The 16245-nt window shown below is 43.5% G+C and overlaps 1 protein-coding gene across 2 annotated transcripts in view; it reads left to right on the top strand.

Annotated features, from left to right (window-relative positions):
- Positions 1-219: 219 nt before the first annotated feature.
- Positions 220-16245, top strand: part of ntng2b (netrin g2b) — a 129833-nt gene continuing 113807 nt past the window's right edge. The window contains exons 1-3 of one of the 2 annotated variants that reach the window (XM_071351789.1): positions 220-415; positions 757-966; positions 2281-3089. In XM_071351789.1, coding sequence (XP_071207890.1) covers positions 2871-3089 — 219 coding nt within the window. In that variant the 5' untranslated portion in view covers positions 220-415; positions 757-966; positions 2281-2870. The other variant, XM_071351790.1, reaches the window with a different exon arrangement.

The raw sequence follows: 16245 nt of genomic DNA, 5'->3' as shown, positions 1-16245 counted from the left end.
AAGTAATAGATTCAGGTATCATGTATTAAATTACAAAACGTGTATAGGCAGCGCTGCATTTTGCAATTGATCCAACGTGCTATGGCTGATTGTAATAGCGGTACGCGCCTTCTCTTTTCCACAAACAGACAGCTTTAATAGCCAACAAATATGGCTCTGTAAACCCGAACGGTGGTTTATGTTCTGTATCTAAACCGCCCTCTATCCACCACTTCCTTCAACGTGAGCAAACAACTCTGGCTTATCTGCTGCTAAACATTTCTGATACAACTCTCTGAACGCTCGGACGCAGTGGATGACACAGTAGGCTATAGCTCCACTTCTCCGCTGTTCCTTTAAGCAGCGCTTGCTGATCAGCTGGTGGGACGGTTCAGTTTGGTGCCGCTTGGCCCGTGAGAGAGAGCGTCGAGAGCGGGTAAGAGGTTGCGCAACCCGCCCTGGCTCAGGCTAGCAGATAAAAGCCCAGATAGTGATTGAAAGAGATGGTAAAAAGGATTTAGCACAGGCATTAACAGAGAGAGAGAGAGAGAGAGAGAGAGAGCGAGCGAGAGAGAGCGAGAGCGAGAGCGCGCAAGGGGGAGATTTTCCACAAAGCTTTTTTTCTTTCTGTGCTTGAACATCCCGGGTAAAGCTGAGCGTGTAAAGTGGGAAAGTACGAGCACCAGACCTTCCTCAAAGTCAATATTTTCGTACTTTTGATACTCCTTCAAGCTGGAATTCACGCTTTCGCTTTTTTTCTCCAACTCCCATTTCCAGATCTAGGACACGGTCATCCGTGGTGTAATAAAAAAGTAACAGGCACGAGAAAAAACTAACAAGGAGACCGCATCAGATAACCAGAGTGGAGTACAGTAGCCTACACCACGACGGGAGCCCGGTAGTGAATGGAGCCGTGCAAGGTTTATGGCAGAGGGGCGTTCGTATAATAATGGGACACGGAGTGGCTCTCCCAGATGAACCTTCGAAGTAAGTAGGCTAAGTGTTTTATCTAATAAATCTGACCCGCTTCAGAATGTTTGACTGTTAAAATAAATTCTGAGGAGATTACGAGACCTATTCGGAGTGAGACTAAAACGCAACGCTCACTTCGAGACTATTATACTAAATTGTCACTCACTACTCTAAATATCGGTAGGCCTACTCTATAATAAATTCAAAAGTTGTCACTTTATATACATGTTTAGAAATAATGTTATTTATGACCAAATTAAATGCAGCCTTATCGGTTGCTACTTTCGATTCGGGCTGCTGAAGCGAGCAGAAGCAGCAGTCTGTCAGACACACCCTATAAGGTATTTCGAGCCAGAGAACCGCTTTGGCACTTCAAAACTATAAGCTGAACAACGCTTCACCTAATTTTCGTGGAATACATATTTGTGGGATTCTGGCCACATCGTAGCCGGACAGTGAAGACGGTGTCAGTGTCAGTGTCATTCCCATTAAAACGCATTTCGTGACCTCTGGTCTCCTAGCATTTGGATGCCAATTCAAACTCGCACGCATAGGCGGCACTGGCACGTGTATTTCCGCAGGGGCGCAACCAGGACAGCAGAGGTGTGCGTAATAATTTACTAAGCGCCATGTCAGCTATAAGCATGTTTAAATTAATGCATGGTGATGCAGTTGAAGCTAGGACGCTTCATATTTCATGGAACGAATGAAATAAGTGGTGGGGTGACATTCACTTGCTAGTTAACCCCCCCTTCCCATGCATATAACGCATACAAACTTATTTTTCAAAGAAAGGGGACGAGCTTTCCACTCTATAATGAACAATCCGATACGGCTCACCCCAAAGCACACTCACACACGCGCAACTTTTGAAACTTGGTATCAAACCCTGTATGACTTAAAAGCTTGTGTGTAACTCTCGAAATATTCTCTCTGAAATATGTTACATGCAAGATGACGTACAGCATTACATACAAACATCTGTTTGCTACTTTGCTACAAATCTCATCCTTGTCAGTCTACATGGTTTTGATATATTTCTTGAAAATTCAGATGGTAAAAATAAGGAACGAAATTTTCCATCTCAGAAAATAAGAAAAATGGGATGATCAAGATAAACTAGACCTACTCACTGATAGGTATACTGTAGTCTCTCTCTCTCTCTCTCTCTCTCTCTCTCTCTCTCTCTCTCTCTCTCTCTCTCTCTCTCTCTCTCTCTCTCTCTCTCTCTCCTCTTTCAATAATATCTGTAGTATATAATAGTATCTCTCTTTCGCTTTATCATTTCTATAATATCTAATATTTTCATAATTCCCCTCATTTTCCCAGGACTATCACTGAGGCAAGGCGCCGGACCGGTGCTTCACGACCGGATGGATGTATCTAAGTACGTCGTCACCTTTCCCTCATCATCCCTCGTAGCGGACAGCTCTTGTCTCTCCCAGCGGAAAAGGACCTCTGAAGTATGGATTTGTTCTGCTGATATCCCAACGACCCCTACCGCCACCACCGCAGCACTGGCACCACTATGGTGGAAGTAGATGCAAAGTTTCACGGTGACTTTCGCCTCCCCTTGGTCCATTTTTTGTCAGTCTTTTCCAAACAGGCGTCAAAACAATAAAGTGTAATTTCCTAAAGAAGCCGTGATTATTTGTGTGTCCACTTCTATTGAACGGCTCTACAGTTATTTATCTTAGTGCATTTCTATTTGTTTTCCATCATCACTGAACCGTCCCCTATCGCTCAGTTGAGCGCGCAGACTCATCATGGTGATGCCAAAGTTACTTTCTGTCTCCGTATGATCCCTAGTCGCGTTCCATGCTTTTCGCCCAAGCTCTGACTACCGTGGCCCCCCTTGCCCTTCACCGCCAGACCCCACTCATCGTCGGACCCCGCTCGTGGCTTTCCCAGGACCTGCCATGGTCTGTCAGGCTGTGTTGCTCCTCCTGCACTGCTTCGCCTCCTTGACACTGGGCCAGTACGACCTGTGCAAGTCCCTGGTGAGCACGGACGATGGCGCGGTGTGGGAGCAGTATGCATGCCAGCCCAAGACCCAGTCCATGAAGGACTACATGCGGGTCAAGGTGGACCCACCAGGCATCACCTGTGGGAACCCAGCTGAGAGATTCTGCACTCTGGTAAGTTGAATAAGTGGTGTGGTTGGTTTATTGGATTGCACTGAAATTGATGTCTGAAGTTGCTGCTGTGAGCAATTATTTGTTTAGTTGGGGGGCCTAGAGGGGACCAAGCACAAGTTATGGGTGGACATGGGAAATCAGCAACGTGCATCAGAAATAGCTTTGAAAATTGTCTTAAACTAACACTGGTCAATCAGCCCCAACAGTTCACTAGGCTGCAGCTGCTCACATTTTGGGGAAAAAAGAGACAGCCTCAGACGATGCTGTGTCCTGAGACAGACTGATGATTGGAGGGGGAAAATGGCAGAAGCGGATGTTCCGTTTGAATCAGATGGCGTGTCAAGAGGAGATGAGAGAGAAGGATTGCATTCCAGTGGAGAATACAAAAGGAAATAAGAGAAGTAAAGTGGTAGTGGAATCTAGTAAATCCAAGCCTAGTTCTGATTATTTTTTGGTCAGAGTAAGGGCTTTTGGATCAATGTTACCTGGGAGATCCGATTGAAGTCTCTATAAAAATGGTGGATGCGTTGCATGAGGTGGCGTTGATGAGAGTATTGTTTGTTGTTGTGAGTCTATGGAACAGAAGGAGCTTGATCTGCGCCTCAACAAGAAATCGGATTGAAATGTGTCGTGTGTGGATCTTCGAAGCAGGGTGCGTATCAAGGGTGTTATCTCTGGGGTGGCACTAGAAGTGAATGCAAAGCATATGTGAAGAATTGGATCGAGTGGTTGGTGCACACTGACTGACCTGCATGATGGTTGGAGTCAGGAAGCCCACTCCATCCATTCTATTGTTTTTTCATGAAGAGTCTCTCCCTTCTCACATGCATTTAGGTTTTATGAGATACCCTGTGAGAGCCTTCATGCCCAAACCTATGCAGTGTGATGAATGCAAAATATTTGGTAATGTGTCAAGTGTATGTAGACAGGAGGGGTATCGTATACCAGCTGAGCCAAATGCTGCATGGTGAACATGCGCCCACATTTCTGAAGTGTCCTGTTAGGGTGAAGGAAACGGAGGTGGTAAGAATAAGGGCTGTCCAGCATGTCTCCTATCTGGAGGCGGTGAGAAGAGTGGAAGAAAGGAGTGTGGTTGAGGAAGTAATGGTAGTAGGAGTAGAGGCACCAGAGAATATTCCTTGTCAGAGGGATCCTGACATGTTGCATGTTAAGAAGGTGGACTTTGTAGCATTTATTGCATTGGTTATCAACTGCACAGCGCAAACAGAAAGGAGATCTGAGGAAATAGGCATCATTGTGAGTGCAGCTGAGCGTTTTTTGGGACTCTGGGATCAAGGAATCCTGTCGATGAATGCTCTGTCCTCACAGGCACCTGCACCTGTTTAGGGATGTGATTTGAACTGTGACTGAAGGAGTGGGATGGTTTTTATTATTATTCTGTATGTTGCCGCGTATAGTAAGTAGGTGGCGGAAATACAGTCTGCCTTAAAGAAGAAGAAGACAGGTTACGGATAAAAATACTTTGAGTTTAAGATAACCTTTGTTATTAAAGTTATACTTTAAGTTCCTTATTTATAAGCATTTGTGTTGGTAAATGATGTAATAGAGCCTAAGTTTGAAGCATTTACTCTGCCTCACTGAGCCTCTGTACCCTGAGACCCTCTTAGCTCTGGTCCATGGCAGTGGCCTCTCCGCAGGCTCTGCCACACTGAGCCTCTGTACCCTGAGACCCTCTTAGCTCTGGTCCATGGCAGTGGCCTCTCCGCAGGCTCTGCCACACTGAGCCTCTGTACCCTGAGACCCTCTTAGCTCTGGTCCATGGCAGTGGCCTCTCCGCAGGCTCTGCCACACTGAGCCTCTGTACCCTGAGACCCTCTTAGCTCTGGTCCATGGCAGTGGCCTCTCCGCAGGCTCTGCCACACTGAGCCACTGTACCCTGAGACCCTCTTAGCTCTGGTCCATGGCAGTGGCCTCTCCGCAGGCTCTGCCACACTGAGCCTCTGTACCCTGAGACCCTCTTAGCTCTGGTCCATGGCAGTGGCCTCTCCGCAGGCTCTGCCACACTGAGCCTCTGTACCCTGAGACCCTCTTAGCTCTGGTCCATGGCAGTGGCCTCTCCGCAGGCTCTGCCACACTGAGCCTCTGTACCCTGAGACCCTCTTAGCTCTGGTCCATGGCAGTGGCCTCTCCGCAGGCTCTGCCACACTGAGCCTCTGTACCCTGAGACCCTCTTAGCTCTGGTCCATGGCAGTGGCCTCTCCGCAGGCTCTGCCACACTGAGCCTCTGTACCCTGAGACCCTCTTAGCTCTGGTCCATGGCAGTGGCCTCTCCGCAGGCTCTGCCACACTGAGCCTCTGTACCCTGAGACCCTCTTAGCTCTGGTCCATGGCAGTGGCCTCTCCGCAGGCTCTGCCACACTGAGCCTCTGTACCCTGAGACCCTCTTAGCTCTGGTCCATGGCAGTGGCCTCTCCGCAGGCTCTGCCACACTGAGCCTCTGTACCTGAGACCCTCTTAGCTCTGGTCCATGGCAGTGGCCTCTCCGCAGGCTCTGCCACAATTGCATTAAATAACTTTTTCAACTCTTAATTTGTATCTGCCCTAATTTATTCAAATTAATCCGTTTGAAAATGAAAATATTCAAGTTAGATACATCATGTTCAGTGCTAACGCCCCCTCCAAGGAATTTATAGAAAGCTGATTTAGGCCTACTGCATTTCTAAACAAAGCTCTAAAATGCTATTTAGAGCGCGGTAAAAACAACATTTAGAGCGCTGCAAAAACAACGCTATTTAGAGCGCTGCAAAAACAACGCTATTTAGAGCGCTGCAAAAACAACGCTATTTAGAGCGCTGCAAAAACAACGCTATTTAGAGAGAGGCAAAAACAACGCTATTTAGAGCGCTGCAAAAACAACGCTATTTAGAGCGCTGCAAAAACAACGCTATTTAGAGAGAGGCAAAAACAACGCTATTTAGAGAGAGGCAAAAACAACGCTATTTAGAGAGAGGCAAAAACAACGCTATTTAGAGAGAGGCAAAAACAACGCTATTTAGAGAGAGGCAAAAACAACGCTATTTAGAGAGAGGTAAAAACAACGCTATTTAGAGAGAGGTAAAAACAACGCTATTTAGAGAGAGGCAAAAACAACGCTATTTAGAGAGAGGCAAAAACAACGCTATTTAGAGCGCTGCAAAAACAACGCTATTTAGACAGCGGCAAAAACAACGCTATTTAGAGAGAGGCAGAAACAACGCTATTTAGAGCGCTGCAAAAACAACGCTATTTAGAGCGCTGCAAAAACAACGCTATTTAGAGAGAGGCAAAAACAACGCTATTTAGAGCGCTGCAAAAACAACGCTATTTAGAGCGCTGCAAAAACAACGCTATTTAGAGCGCTGCAAAAACAACGCTATTTAGAGCGCTGCAAAAACAACGCTATTTAGAGAGAGGCAAAAACAACGCTATTTAGAGCGCTGCAAAAACAACGCTATTTAGAGCGCTGCAAAAACAACGCTATTTAGAGAGAGGCAAAAACAACGCTATTTAGAGAGAGGCAAAAACAACGCTATTTAGAGAGAGGCAAAAACAACGCTATTTAGAGAGAGGCAAAAACAACGCTATTTAGAGAGAGGTAAAAACAACGCTATTTAGAGAGAGGTAAAAACAACGCTATTTAGAGAGAGGCAAAAACAACGCTATTTAGAGAGAGGCAAAAACAACGCTATTTAGAGCGCTGCAAAAACAACGCTATTTAGACAGCGGCAAAAACAACGCTATTTAGAGAGAGGCAGAAACAACGCTATTTAGAGCGCTGCAAAAACAACGCTATTTAGAGCGCTGCAAAAACAACGCTATTTAGAGAGAGGCAAAAACAACGCTATTTAGAGCGCTGCAAAAACAACGCTATTTAGAGCGCTGCAAAAACAACGCTATTTAGAGAGAGGCAAAAACAACGCTATTTAGAGAGAGGCAAAAACAACGCTATTTAGAGAGAGGCAAAAACAACGCTATTTAGAGAGAGGCAAAAACAACGCTATTTAAAGAGCTGCAAAAACAACGCTATTTAGACAGCGGCAAAAACAAGCCAAAATGACTGCATCCATGATCACCTTGGTACTGTAGCTTCATTCACCTTAGTCGATAAGGGACATGCATACAATTGTAGGACAAACACATGCCATACAGCAACTAGCTGCTACACACTAGCTCAGCACTGGGATTAAAAACCCAGGTTTAGTTTCCTGTCAAATCAAACAGTAGTTACCTGGCCATCTTACACCTCTGCGCTGCTTTCATCAACCAAGGGTGGCCAATCATATTTCAGGAGTGGGTAGTGCCCACCCCTACCCACTATAATCCAGTGAACATCTGAGCAAGGCGTAACTTATCGCATTGTGTGTCATTTGCAATCAACACTAGCCTATCTCAGCATGACTTTGGGAAAGCCTAGTTTGTTGGAGGCGTTAAATAACACAGTAGAAGGTGTTAGCAGAATTTCCACTCAATAAAGGAAAGAGCTGGAGAAAAAACATACCATTTTATTTGGCTTAGGCAGGTCGGAACCTCCTGATGCGGCGTGAATTCAAGCGGGCTCGGGTGGGCTTTGGCCAAGTTTGGCGGGCTCCAAAAGTCATGACACCAGTGAAATTACTTGGCAATGGGCTGGAGCTCACTGAGAATGGTCCGGGGGTGTTGTTTGCATTGTGTTGGCAGACTGTCATCCGGCTTGATTGGGTTTTCGAAGGACTTCAAATTTCGCCTGGTAAAGGGCATAAAGTATTGAGAGGTGAGAGGAGGGTCACTGGGTGAGGGTGGAGAACTGCAGGAGAATAGTGGGCATTACTATGCAAATCTCAACGTGTATTTCCCACCTAGGTTGTTGAGTGGAATGAATCTCTAAAAGTAGGACGATTTGAACATTTAAGACTGAGGCCATCTTTGGCTGAGCTACAGCATACCGCTTCCTTTTAATTGTCACAACTTGACACGATCTGAGATGTGTTTACTTAATCTGTTAGGTTCAGTACCACCTGGCTGGACAGTCTCTGTTAGCTGCCTAGTCAATGAGTCAGTGACGTAATCAGATGAGCGATGACTTCCAACCAAAGGCAGAGATACAGGAATTTAATAGGGGACAATTGATTCACTCATTATTCACTGATGTCTCAGAAACACACAGACACACACACACAAACGCACACACACAGTAGAGGCCCTCCCACTATTGAGACTAACAACAGGACTCCGGGATCATTTAACAATGTGAAGCAGAGCAGATATGCTCTTTCCTCGGATACCAAATGGTTAATAATTTGTTTAATGTAGAAGTAGTGGTAACCGCTGATGGCCTGAGAAAGCCCTCTCTAGTGATCACTCCTCCGGAGGAAGAGAGAGATGAGATAGAGAGAAGAGGGGGAGAGAGAGAAAGAAGAGAGGTAGAGAGAAAATTAGAGATGGAGGTAGAGGAGAGAGATGGAGAGAGGGAGAAAAGAGCGAGAGTGAGGGAAAGAGAAGACTGAGAAAGAGGGAGAAATAGAGTGAGAGAGACGCTTGGGCATCATGTATCTTGCCCCTAATGGCAGGGCCCAGCCCGGGCCTGCTGCTGGAAACTTCTACAATTATGTTTCTGAGCAATGAAATATTGATGCTCTCCTTAATGGGCTTCTACCTTACAAGGACCCCAGGATGCTAGCCACCATGGTACGTTCCGTTCCATTCCCCATCCGTAGGCTCCTTCCCTTCTCCCGGAATGTTTCATAGGGGAGGAGTTGTGGGGGGGGGATCTGGGATTTGAACGATCTAGCCTTAGTGGCCATGTACTCTTATAATCTCCACCGGCACAGCCAGAAGAGGACTGGCCACCCCTCAGAGCCTGGTTTCTTCCTAGGTTCCTGCCTTTCTAGAGAGTTTTTCCTAGCCACCGTGCTTCTACATCTGCATTGCCTGCTCTTTGAGGTTTCTGTATAAAAGCCAATTTACGCTTGAGGGTGTGATGCAATTGCGGCGCCTCCGGAGGCACACAGAGGCTGCTCTCGCCGTGTGCCTCCCGAAAGTTTTAACAATGCGGAGAGCTCCATATACCTCCGCATTGACGTGATTGGTTGACGGTAGGTGAGGGCGGGAGGTCCTGTGTTAACACAAACTCACATCCTTGACAACTTCCTTCACAACAGCTCTGCTCAACAGTGCTGCACTACTCCGCGAAGTGCAAGAAGTATGAATGCCCTGACTTCTGCAGAGGCATTGTCACCTTAAACGCTGCATGACCAATGCAGACATCAGAATGACCATGCAGCGTCTTTGAGCACTTTGTGACATCTGCTAATGTGAAAAGGGCTTTATAAATCTATTTGATTGAGTGAAATTTTATTCAAATCAGATTCTTCTTAGCAATTTCTAGTACCGGGTGGGATCTTTATTTATTTACTTTTTTTATTTATTTAACCTTTATTTAACTAGGCAAGTCAGTTAAGAACAAATTCTTATGTAAAGGCTACAGTGAAGCCTTTCTTCTGGGTTTACCATTCTGCATACTTCCTTCCTTCCCCGAAGTGTGCACTCGTTCACTCTCTCAAAATCCTTTATTTAGATAAGTAAAAGAATGCCATCTTGGTGTTCATTGGAATAAGTAACAAACTGAGAAAATCTGTGTGTCTACAGTATATGTGTGTGCGTGCATGTGTTAGGGCAGTTCGGCATGTGTCTGCATTGGTGGACAGCGCTGTGGGGCTGAAATGGTTTGAGTCCCATAGATGGGTTGGTTGTTTAGCAACAAAACCAACGTGTGTGCAACTATGGGGCAAAACAGACAGGGTTGGCTTAGATTGTTGACAACATGTAAACTATATTTTGTCTCCAATGTTTATTGAAAACTTATAGAAAGTTGCACAATAAGCACTTGTTGTCTCTCAAATACATCGTTACAGTTGTTGGTTAGCTAACTAGCGAATTTTATCCATGTTAGCATAGACGTGACATCAGTCAAAATACCTAAAAACAAGACATGGTATCAAGAACATGCTAAAACTAGCTCAAATGAGCCACTTATGATTCTGCTAGCTATCTGGTCCTACCAGCTCTCAGTCTCGAGTCAGAATTAGACAAATTAGATGTTTCTAAAACATCAAATTTAGAAGTTGTTCAAATAGTCAAATTTCAAAGTGTTTAAGGTTAAAGCATTAACTTAAGTTCAGGCATTAACTCATGAATCTTAAGGTTAGGCATTCAGTCCAAATGGTTAATGTAATGTTTAAGGTTTGGGATAAGCTTAAAATTAAAATAAATGTAAAAAAATACTTTCTGGATTGGCAACAAGACTTTCTGGATTCAAACTGGCAACCTTTGGAATACTCAAATACTGACGTGTATCACGGGTTACCTGGCTGATCTGGCCATCCATGTGTGTGTGTGTGTGTGGTTTGTCCTCTGACAAATCAATTGTATGTTTCGGTGTTCCTCAAGGTTTCATTTTTTGACAACTATTTTTTTCACTACATATTTTACCGCTTGGTGTCATTCGGAAACACAATGTTAACTTTCATTGCTATGCGGACGACACACAGCTGTACATCTCACATTTTTTTGCCCAAACCTTGCTCAAATTCTAGACACTGCAGCGTCCATAAGGGGACAATTAGACTTGGATCCATTTGAACCGAATACGTTTGAACAGTAGGTGCAACAGTTGTTATAAAATGTTTAATTTATCGCTCCCATGTGCACTTTTCAGTCAATTAAAAATCAACGATGTGCTGCCTTTTGTAGCATTTATGACAATGCCAATGTCTTTTCAGCCGAATCTCAGAGTTCTAAAACCAGGACCAACAACTTGGTTGCTGTGCAACAGAAGCAGCTTGCAGGCTAGCAGCTGTAGCTAGCTAGCTAACACCAGTAGATGAGAAGAAAGCTACAAGCAAAAGAAGCTAGCTAGCTAGGTATATTTTGCTATGGATGGTTTTTCATATGGTTGAAGTCATCTGTGTATCAGAGCACCAACAAATAAGAGCACCATCAGAACACCAACAAATAAGCTAGCGAAAGTCCTTGGCTGCTATTATAGCCAGAAAGCTAGCCAACTAGCCAGTAACTACAAGCCAACAAGACTGTTCCATAGCTGTATAGATTGTGCACCATCCACATCTCAATGTTGACAATATATGCTAGCTAGCTAAATTCTTCCATACAGCATAGCAAGCTAGCTAGCTAAGTAAAGTTCATAGTCAACACCAAACTTTGGGAAACTGCCACGCTGCTAACTTATAATACATCTATCTACTCCGGCATGTTACAGTCAAACTGGCTAGATAGCTACGTGTGCAGCCAGATGTAATTTTCAGCACAAACCCTGCTAGCTACCCTACATTTCCTCAACCAATACCAGCCTCTCACAACACAAACTGTAGCTGATAAAACAAATTGTCTTGCTAAAAAACCTGGCCAATGCACTTGCAAGTAGCGCATCGGCTGTGCATTACAGTGAGTAAACACATTAGCTAGCTAGCTAATTAGCTAGATCAACAGACGAGACAGAAGACATGTCGCTATTTGAACAACCAGAAAAAATTCCAGCCCTTACATTATGATGCATTAATTCAGTACGCCCTCCTCTGTCAATGCAATTTTCTTCATGCCATTTTAATCCAAATTTGCACTGATTGACCAAGTGTCAAGTTACTTTTCAGTGTATTCCTAAAGATCTGAACTTAGTAAACAAAATTATGTTTAAAATACACATTTTCCAGACATTGAAGTTAGGTTCATTTTAGGTTCTGAATAAAAGGTGAAAATAAGTATTTTCAGGAAGTTTAAAATATGTATTTTCCGTATGTGGAAACTAACTATTCAAGAGCGTGAACATTAGTTGACAATTTGAATCATGTGTGCTAGCTCTGGAATAGATTAATTACATGGAACAGCCTGGGGTCCCCATGGAGAGGTTTGAGAACCACTACTCTACTGTATGGTGCTGTCCAAACTTGTGAAACAGATGTCTATGCGTGGTTCAGATTGGTACGGACTGGACCAAATCTGAACCAAACATTGTTTGGGACAAATCAAGGCCACTCCAGATCGCACCAAATCTGAACCAAACATTGTTTGGGACAAATCAAGGCCACTCCAGATCGCACCAAATCTGAACCAAACATTGTTTGGGACAAATCAAGGCCACTCCAGATCGCACCAAATCTGAAACAAACATAGACATCTATGTTTGGTTCAGATTTGGTCCGGACCAGAACAAAAATCAACATCCATGGATGAGATTCCCTAAAAACATTCCCCTTCGATACAGCTACAACTTTTTCATAACAGGTTAGGAGAACATACCAGCAGGTTAGGAACATTAAAGCAGCAGGTTAGAAAAACTAACCTGCTATAAAAAGCAGAGGTGAAAGTAAGGCTGTACGCCTTACCGTTAAAACATGAGCCTATCACAATAATTAAAACAAAATGTCAAAACTGTAGGCTAATACACCACTTTTTATCATTACTGCATGTCAGAGGCATGAAAAATTAGCAAATGGACTTGAAAACGGGTGGTATAGCCTACGCTAGAAAACTAGAAATAGGGTTTAACAAAAAGATAGAATTTTGCCAAGGCAGAGATGAGTGGCCAACACCGAGACGTGCGCCAACAGCAGTGGACACATAAATTCTGGCCTAATGCCAATCGCCAAATGTCATGACACTTTGTGGTGTTTTGAGTAACAGTCTCTTTCTATTCACCACTGTTTGGAGGCTGGTAATATGTTGTCAATGAATGAACGTCTGCAGGTAGCCTAGTAATGGAGCCCTTTGACGTGATTGTCTGACAATCAGATGAAAACATAATGACTGGTTGTGTTTATGCCACAATAAAAGGTAATGCATTTAAAAGATAAATGACTAGGCCCACAGAGATCCTATTGAACTAATTAATTAATTAAATTCTATGATTACCACATAAAAAATGTTGTTGCACGCGGAAGTGCGTGTACATATAGGAGGTCCCGTACCGGGAAATTAATTATACTTTCCCCCCTGATGAAGTCACTTGTTTTTAGGGAGTACCGTCTTGGACGTTGAAGTCAAGGCCAGTCCGGACTGCACCAAACAAAGAAAAAGACGCCCAAAAGATGTCGACGTAGGTCCCCTTAGTGGAAAGTAGCCATCAACAAGTAAAAAACTGGAGGGGAGTCTGTGGGGACTCGCCATGAATTTGTTTTTTTTCCTAATGCTCACTCAGCCAACATATTCAGTACTTTAAGAGTCACTTACAGGAACTGGTATGTTCTTAACTTCTTATGGCTGCAATCCCATTAACGGGATGATATGACAACAGCCAGTGAAAGTGCAGGGCGCCAAATTCAAAACAACAGAAATCTCATAATTAAAATTCCTCAGACATACATGTGTCTTATACCATTTTAAAGGTAATCTTGTTGTTAATCCCACCAAAGTGTCCGATTTCAAATATGCTTTTCAGTCACCACCAAGCCACAGAATAAGCACAGCTATTTTTACAGCCAAAGATAGCAGTCACAAAAAGCACAAATAGAGATAAAATGAATCACTAACCTTTGATGATCTTCATCAGATGACACTCATAGGACTTCATGTTACCCAATACATGTATGTTTTGTTTGATAAAGTTCATATTTATATTAAAAAATCTGAGTTTACATTGGCGTGTTATGTTCACTAGTTCCAAAAACATCCAGTGATTTTGCATAGCCACATCTATTCAACAGAATTACTCATCATAAATGTAGATGATAATACAAGTTATACACATGGAATTATAGATATACCTCTCCTTAATGCAACTGCTGTGTCAGATTTCAAAAAAACTTTACGGAAAAAGCAAACCATGCAATAATCTGAGACGGAGCTCAGAACAATAGTCAAATTAGCCGCCATGTTGGAGTCAACAGAAACCAGAAATTACATGATAAATATTCCCTTACCTTTGATGATCTTCATCAGAATGCACTCCCAGGAATCCCAGGTCCACAATAAATGCTTGATTTGTTCGATAATGTCCGTTATTTATGTCCAATTAGCTACTTTGGTTAGCGCGTTTGGTAAACAATTCCAAAGTCACGAAGCGCGTTCACTAAAACGTGACGAAATGTCCAAAAGTTCCGTAACAGTCAGTAGAAACATGTCAAACGATGTATTGAATCAATCTTTAGAATGTTGTTAACATAAATCTTGAATAACGTTCCAACCGGAGAATTACATTGACTTCAGATGAGTGATGGAACGGAGCTCACTCGCATGTGAACACGCATGGTCAAAGAATGGTCACCTCATGGCAGTGGTGACTAATTCTTCTCTCATTCGGCCCCCCTTCACAGTAGAGTCATCAAACAAAGCTCTACAGACTGTTGGCATCTAGTGGAAGCCGTAGGAAGTGTAAACCCATTCATATCTCGCTGTAATTTCAATGGGATCTTGGTTGAAAATCCACCAGCCTCAGAATTTCCACTTCCTATTTGGATTTTTTCTCAGGTTTTTGCCTGCCATATGAGTTCTGTTATACTCACAGACATAATTCAAACAGTTCTAGAAACTTCAGAGTGTTTTCTATCAAATACTACTAATAATATGCATATATTAGCAACTATGACTGAGCAGGCCGTTTACTCTGGGCACCTCTGTGCACCTTTCATCCAAGCTACTCAATACTTCCCCTGCAGCCATAAGAAGTTGTTCTTAATGTAAAGCAGCTGTTGATATTCACCCCCCACCCCTCTTTAAAGGGAGAATCCACATGTTTTGCATAAATGCAAATAGCCATTTCTATGAAGTAATAGCCGTGGCCCGTTTTCCCGATAGTGATGGAACTTAAGCTCATGAGTGTTTTAACAATGTATCGTTTCTATAACGGCCAAAGAACTAATGCGTTTCCCAAAACACCATGTAGGGAGAACTTTCAATAAGTGCGTTGTTAGAGCATGTGTCGATACTGATAGGATCGAAAGAAAGGCAGCGCTGCTCTCGGATCAGCGTTCTCCATTCATGTCTTACGTTAACATTAGATACTGACCATGGGTCATTTCCTAGAAAGAAAATATCACCTATGGCTGCAAATATTGAGGAGGCGTATTCTAATGCTTAGGCTATGCACAAAATCAAATATTTGGCACATCATTGACCACATGTTGTTAGGCTTACACATCATGAAATTGAGGCAAAAATTACAGACGGTAGCCTACAATTAGCTAAATAGAACTCAGTTGATTGAACATGACATTTATTTAAATATGATTGAAAGACACAGTGTACAAAACATTAGGAACACCTTCCTAATATTGATTTGCACCCCTTTTTTCACTCAGAATAGCCTCAATACCTCTGGGCATGGACTCTACAAGGTGTCGAAAGCGTTACACGGGGATAATGGCCCATGTTGACTCCAAGGCTTCCCATCAGTTGTGTCAAGTTCGCTGGTAGTGGATCTCTACTCTGAATATTTCGTTCAATCTCATCCCACAGATGCTCAATTTGATTCAGATCTGGTGACTGGGCAGGCCACTTCAGTAACCTGAATTCACTGTCATGTTTGTGGAACCATTCCAGGACAATCCTAGCCTTATGGCATGGGGCATTATCCTGCTGCAAAAATCAATTTGCAGATGGATACACTCCTGCCATGAAGGGATGCACCTGATTGACAGTGATGTTCAGATATCCTGTGGCATTCAAACGTTGCTCCACTTTTATCAAGGGGCCCAATGTGTGTTATGAAAACACACCACCAGCCTGCAATATTGACACACGGCATGATGGATGCATGTACTCGTGGTTTTCTCCATACCCTAGTCCTTCCATCAGCGTAAAACAGCAGGAACCGGGATTCATCAAACCAGGCAATGTTTTTCCAATTCTCCAGTGTCCAGTGTTTTCGTTCTGTAGCCCACTGCACTCGCAGTTTTATTTTTGAGCTGAAAGAAGTGGAACTCTGTAATGTCGACAGCTGCCATACCACATTCGTGTTAAGGTACAACAAGTTGTGCATTTTTTTATGGGTCTTTGGGTACCAATGTTGTACTAGACTGTCAGTGGACTAACTCAGCCTCCTTTGTACTCTTTCATCAATGACCCGTTTTTTTTACCACTGGCCTGCTGTTAGCTGTATGTCCTTTGGATGTTTGGTCACTTGTGATACACACGGGAAACTGTTGAGCGTGAAAAACCCAGCAGCATT

This window comes from Salvelinus alpinus, chromosome 18 (genome assembly GCF_045679555.1).
Source record: "Salvelinus alpinus chromosome 18, SLU_Salpinus.1, whole genome shotgun sequence".
Lineage (NCBI taxonomy): Eukaryota > Metazoa > Chordata > Actinopteri > Salmoniformes > Salmonidae > Salvelinus > Salvelinus alpinus.
This window is presented reverse-complemented; position numbering and strand designations above follow the sequence as displayed.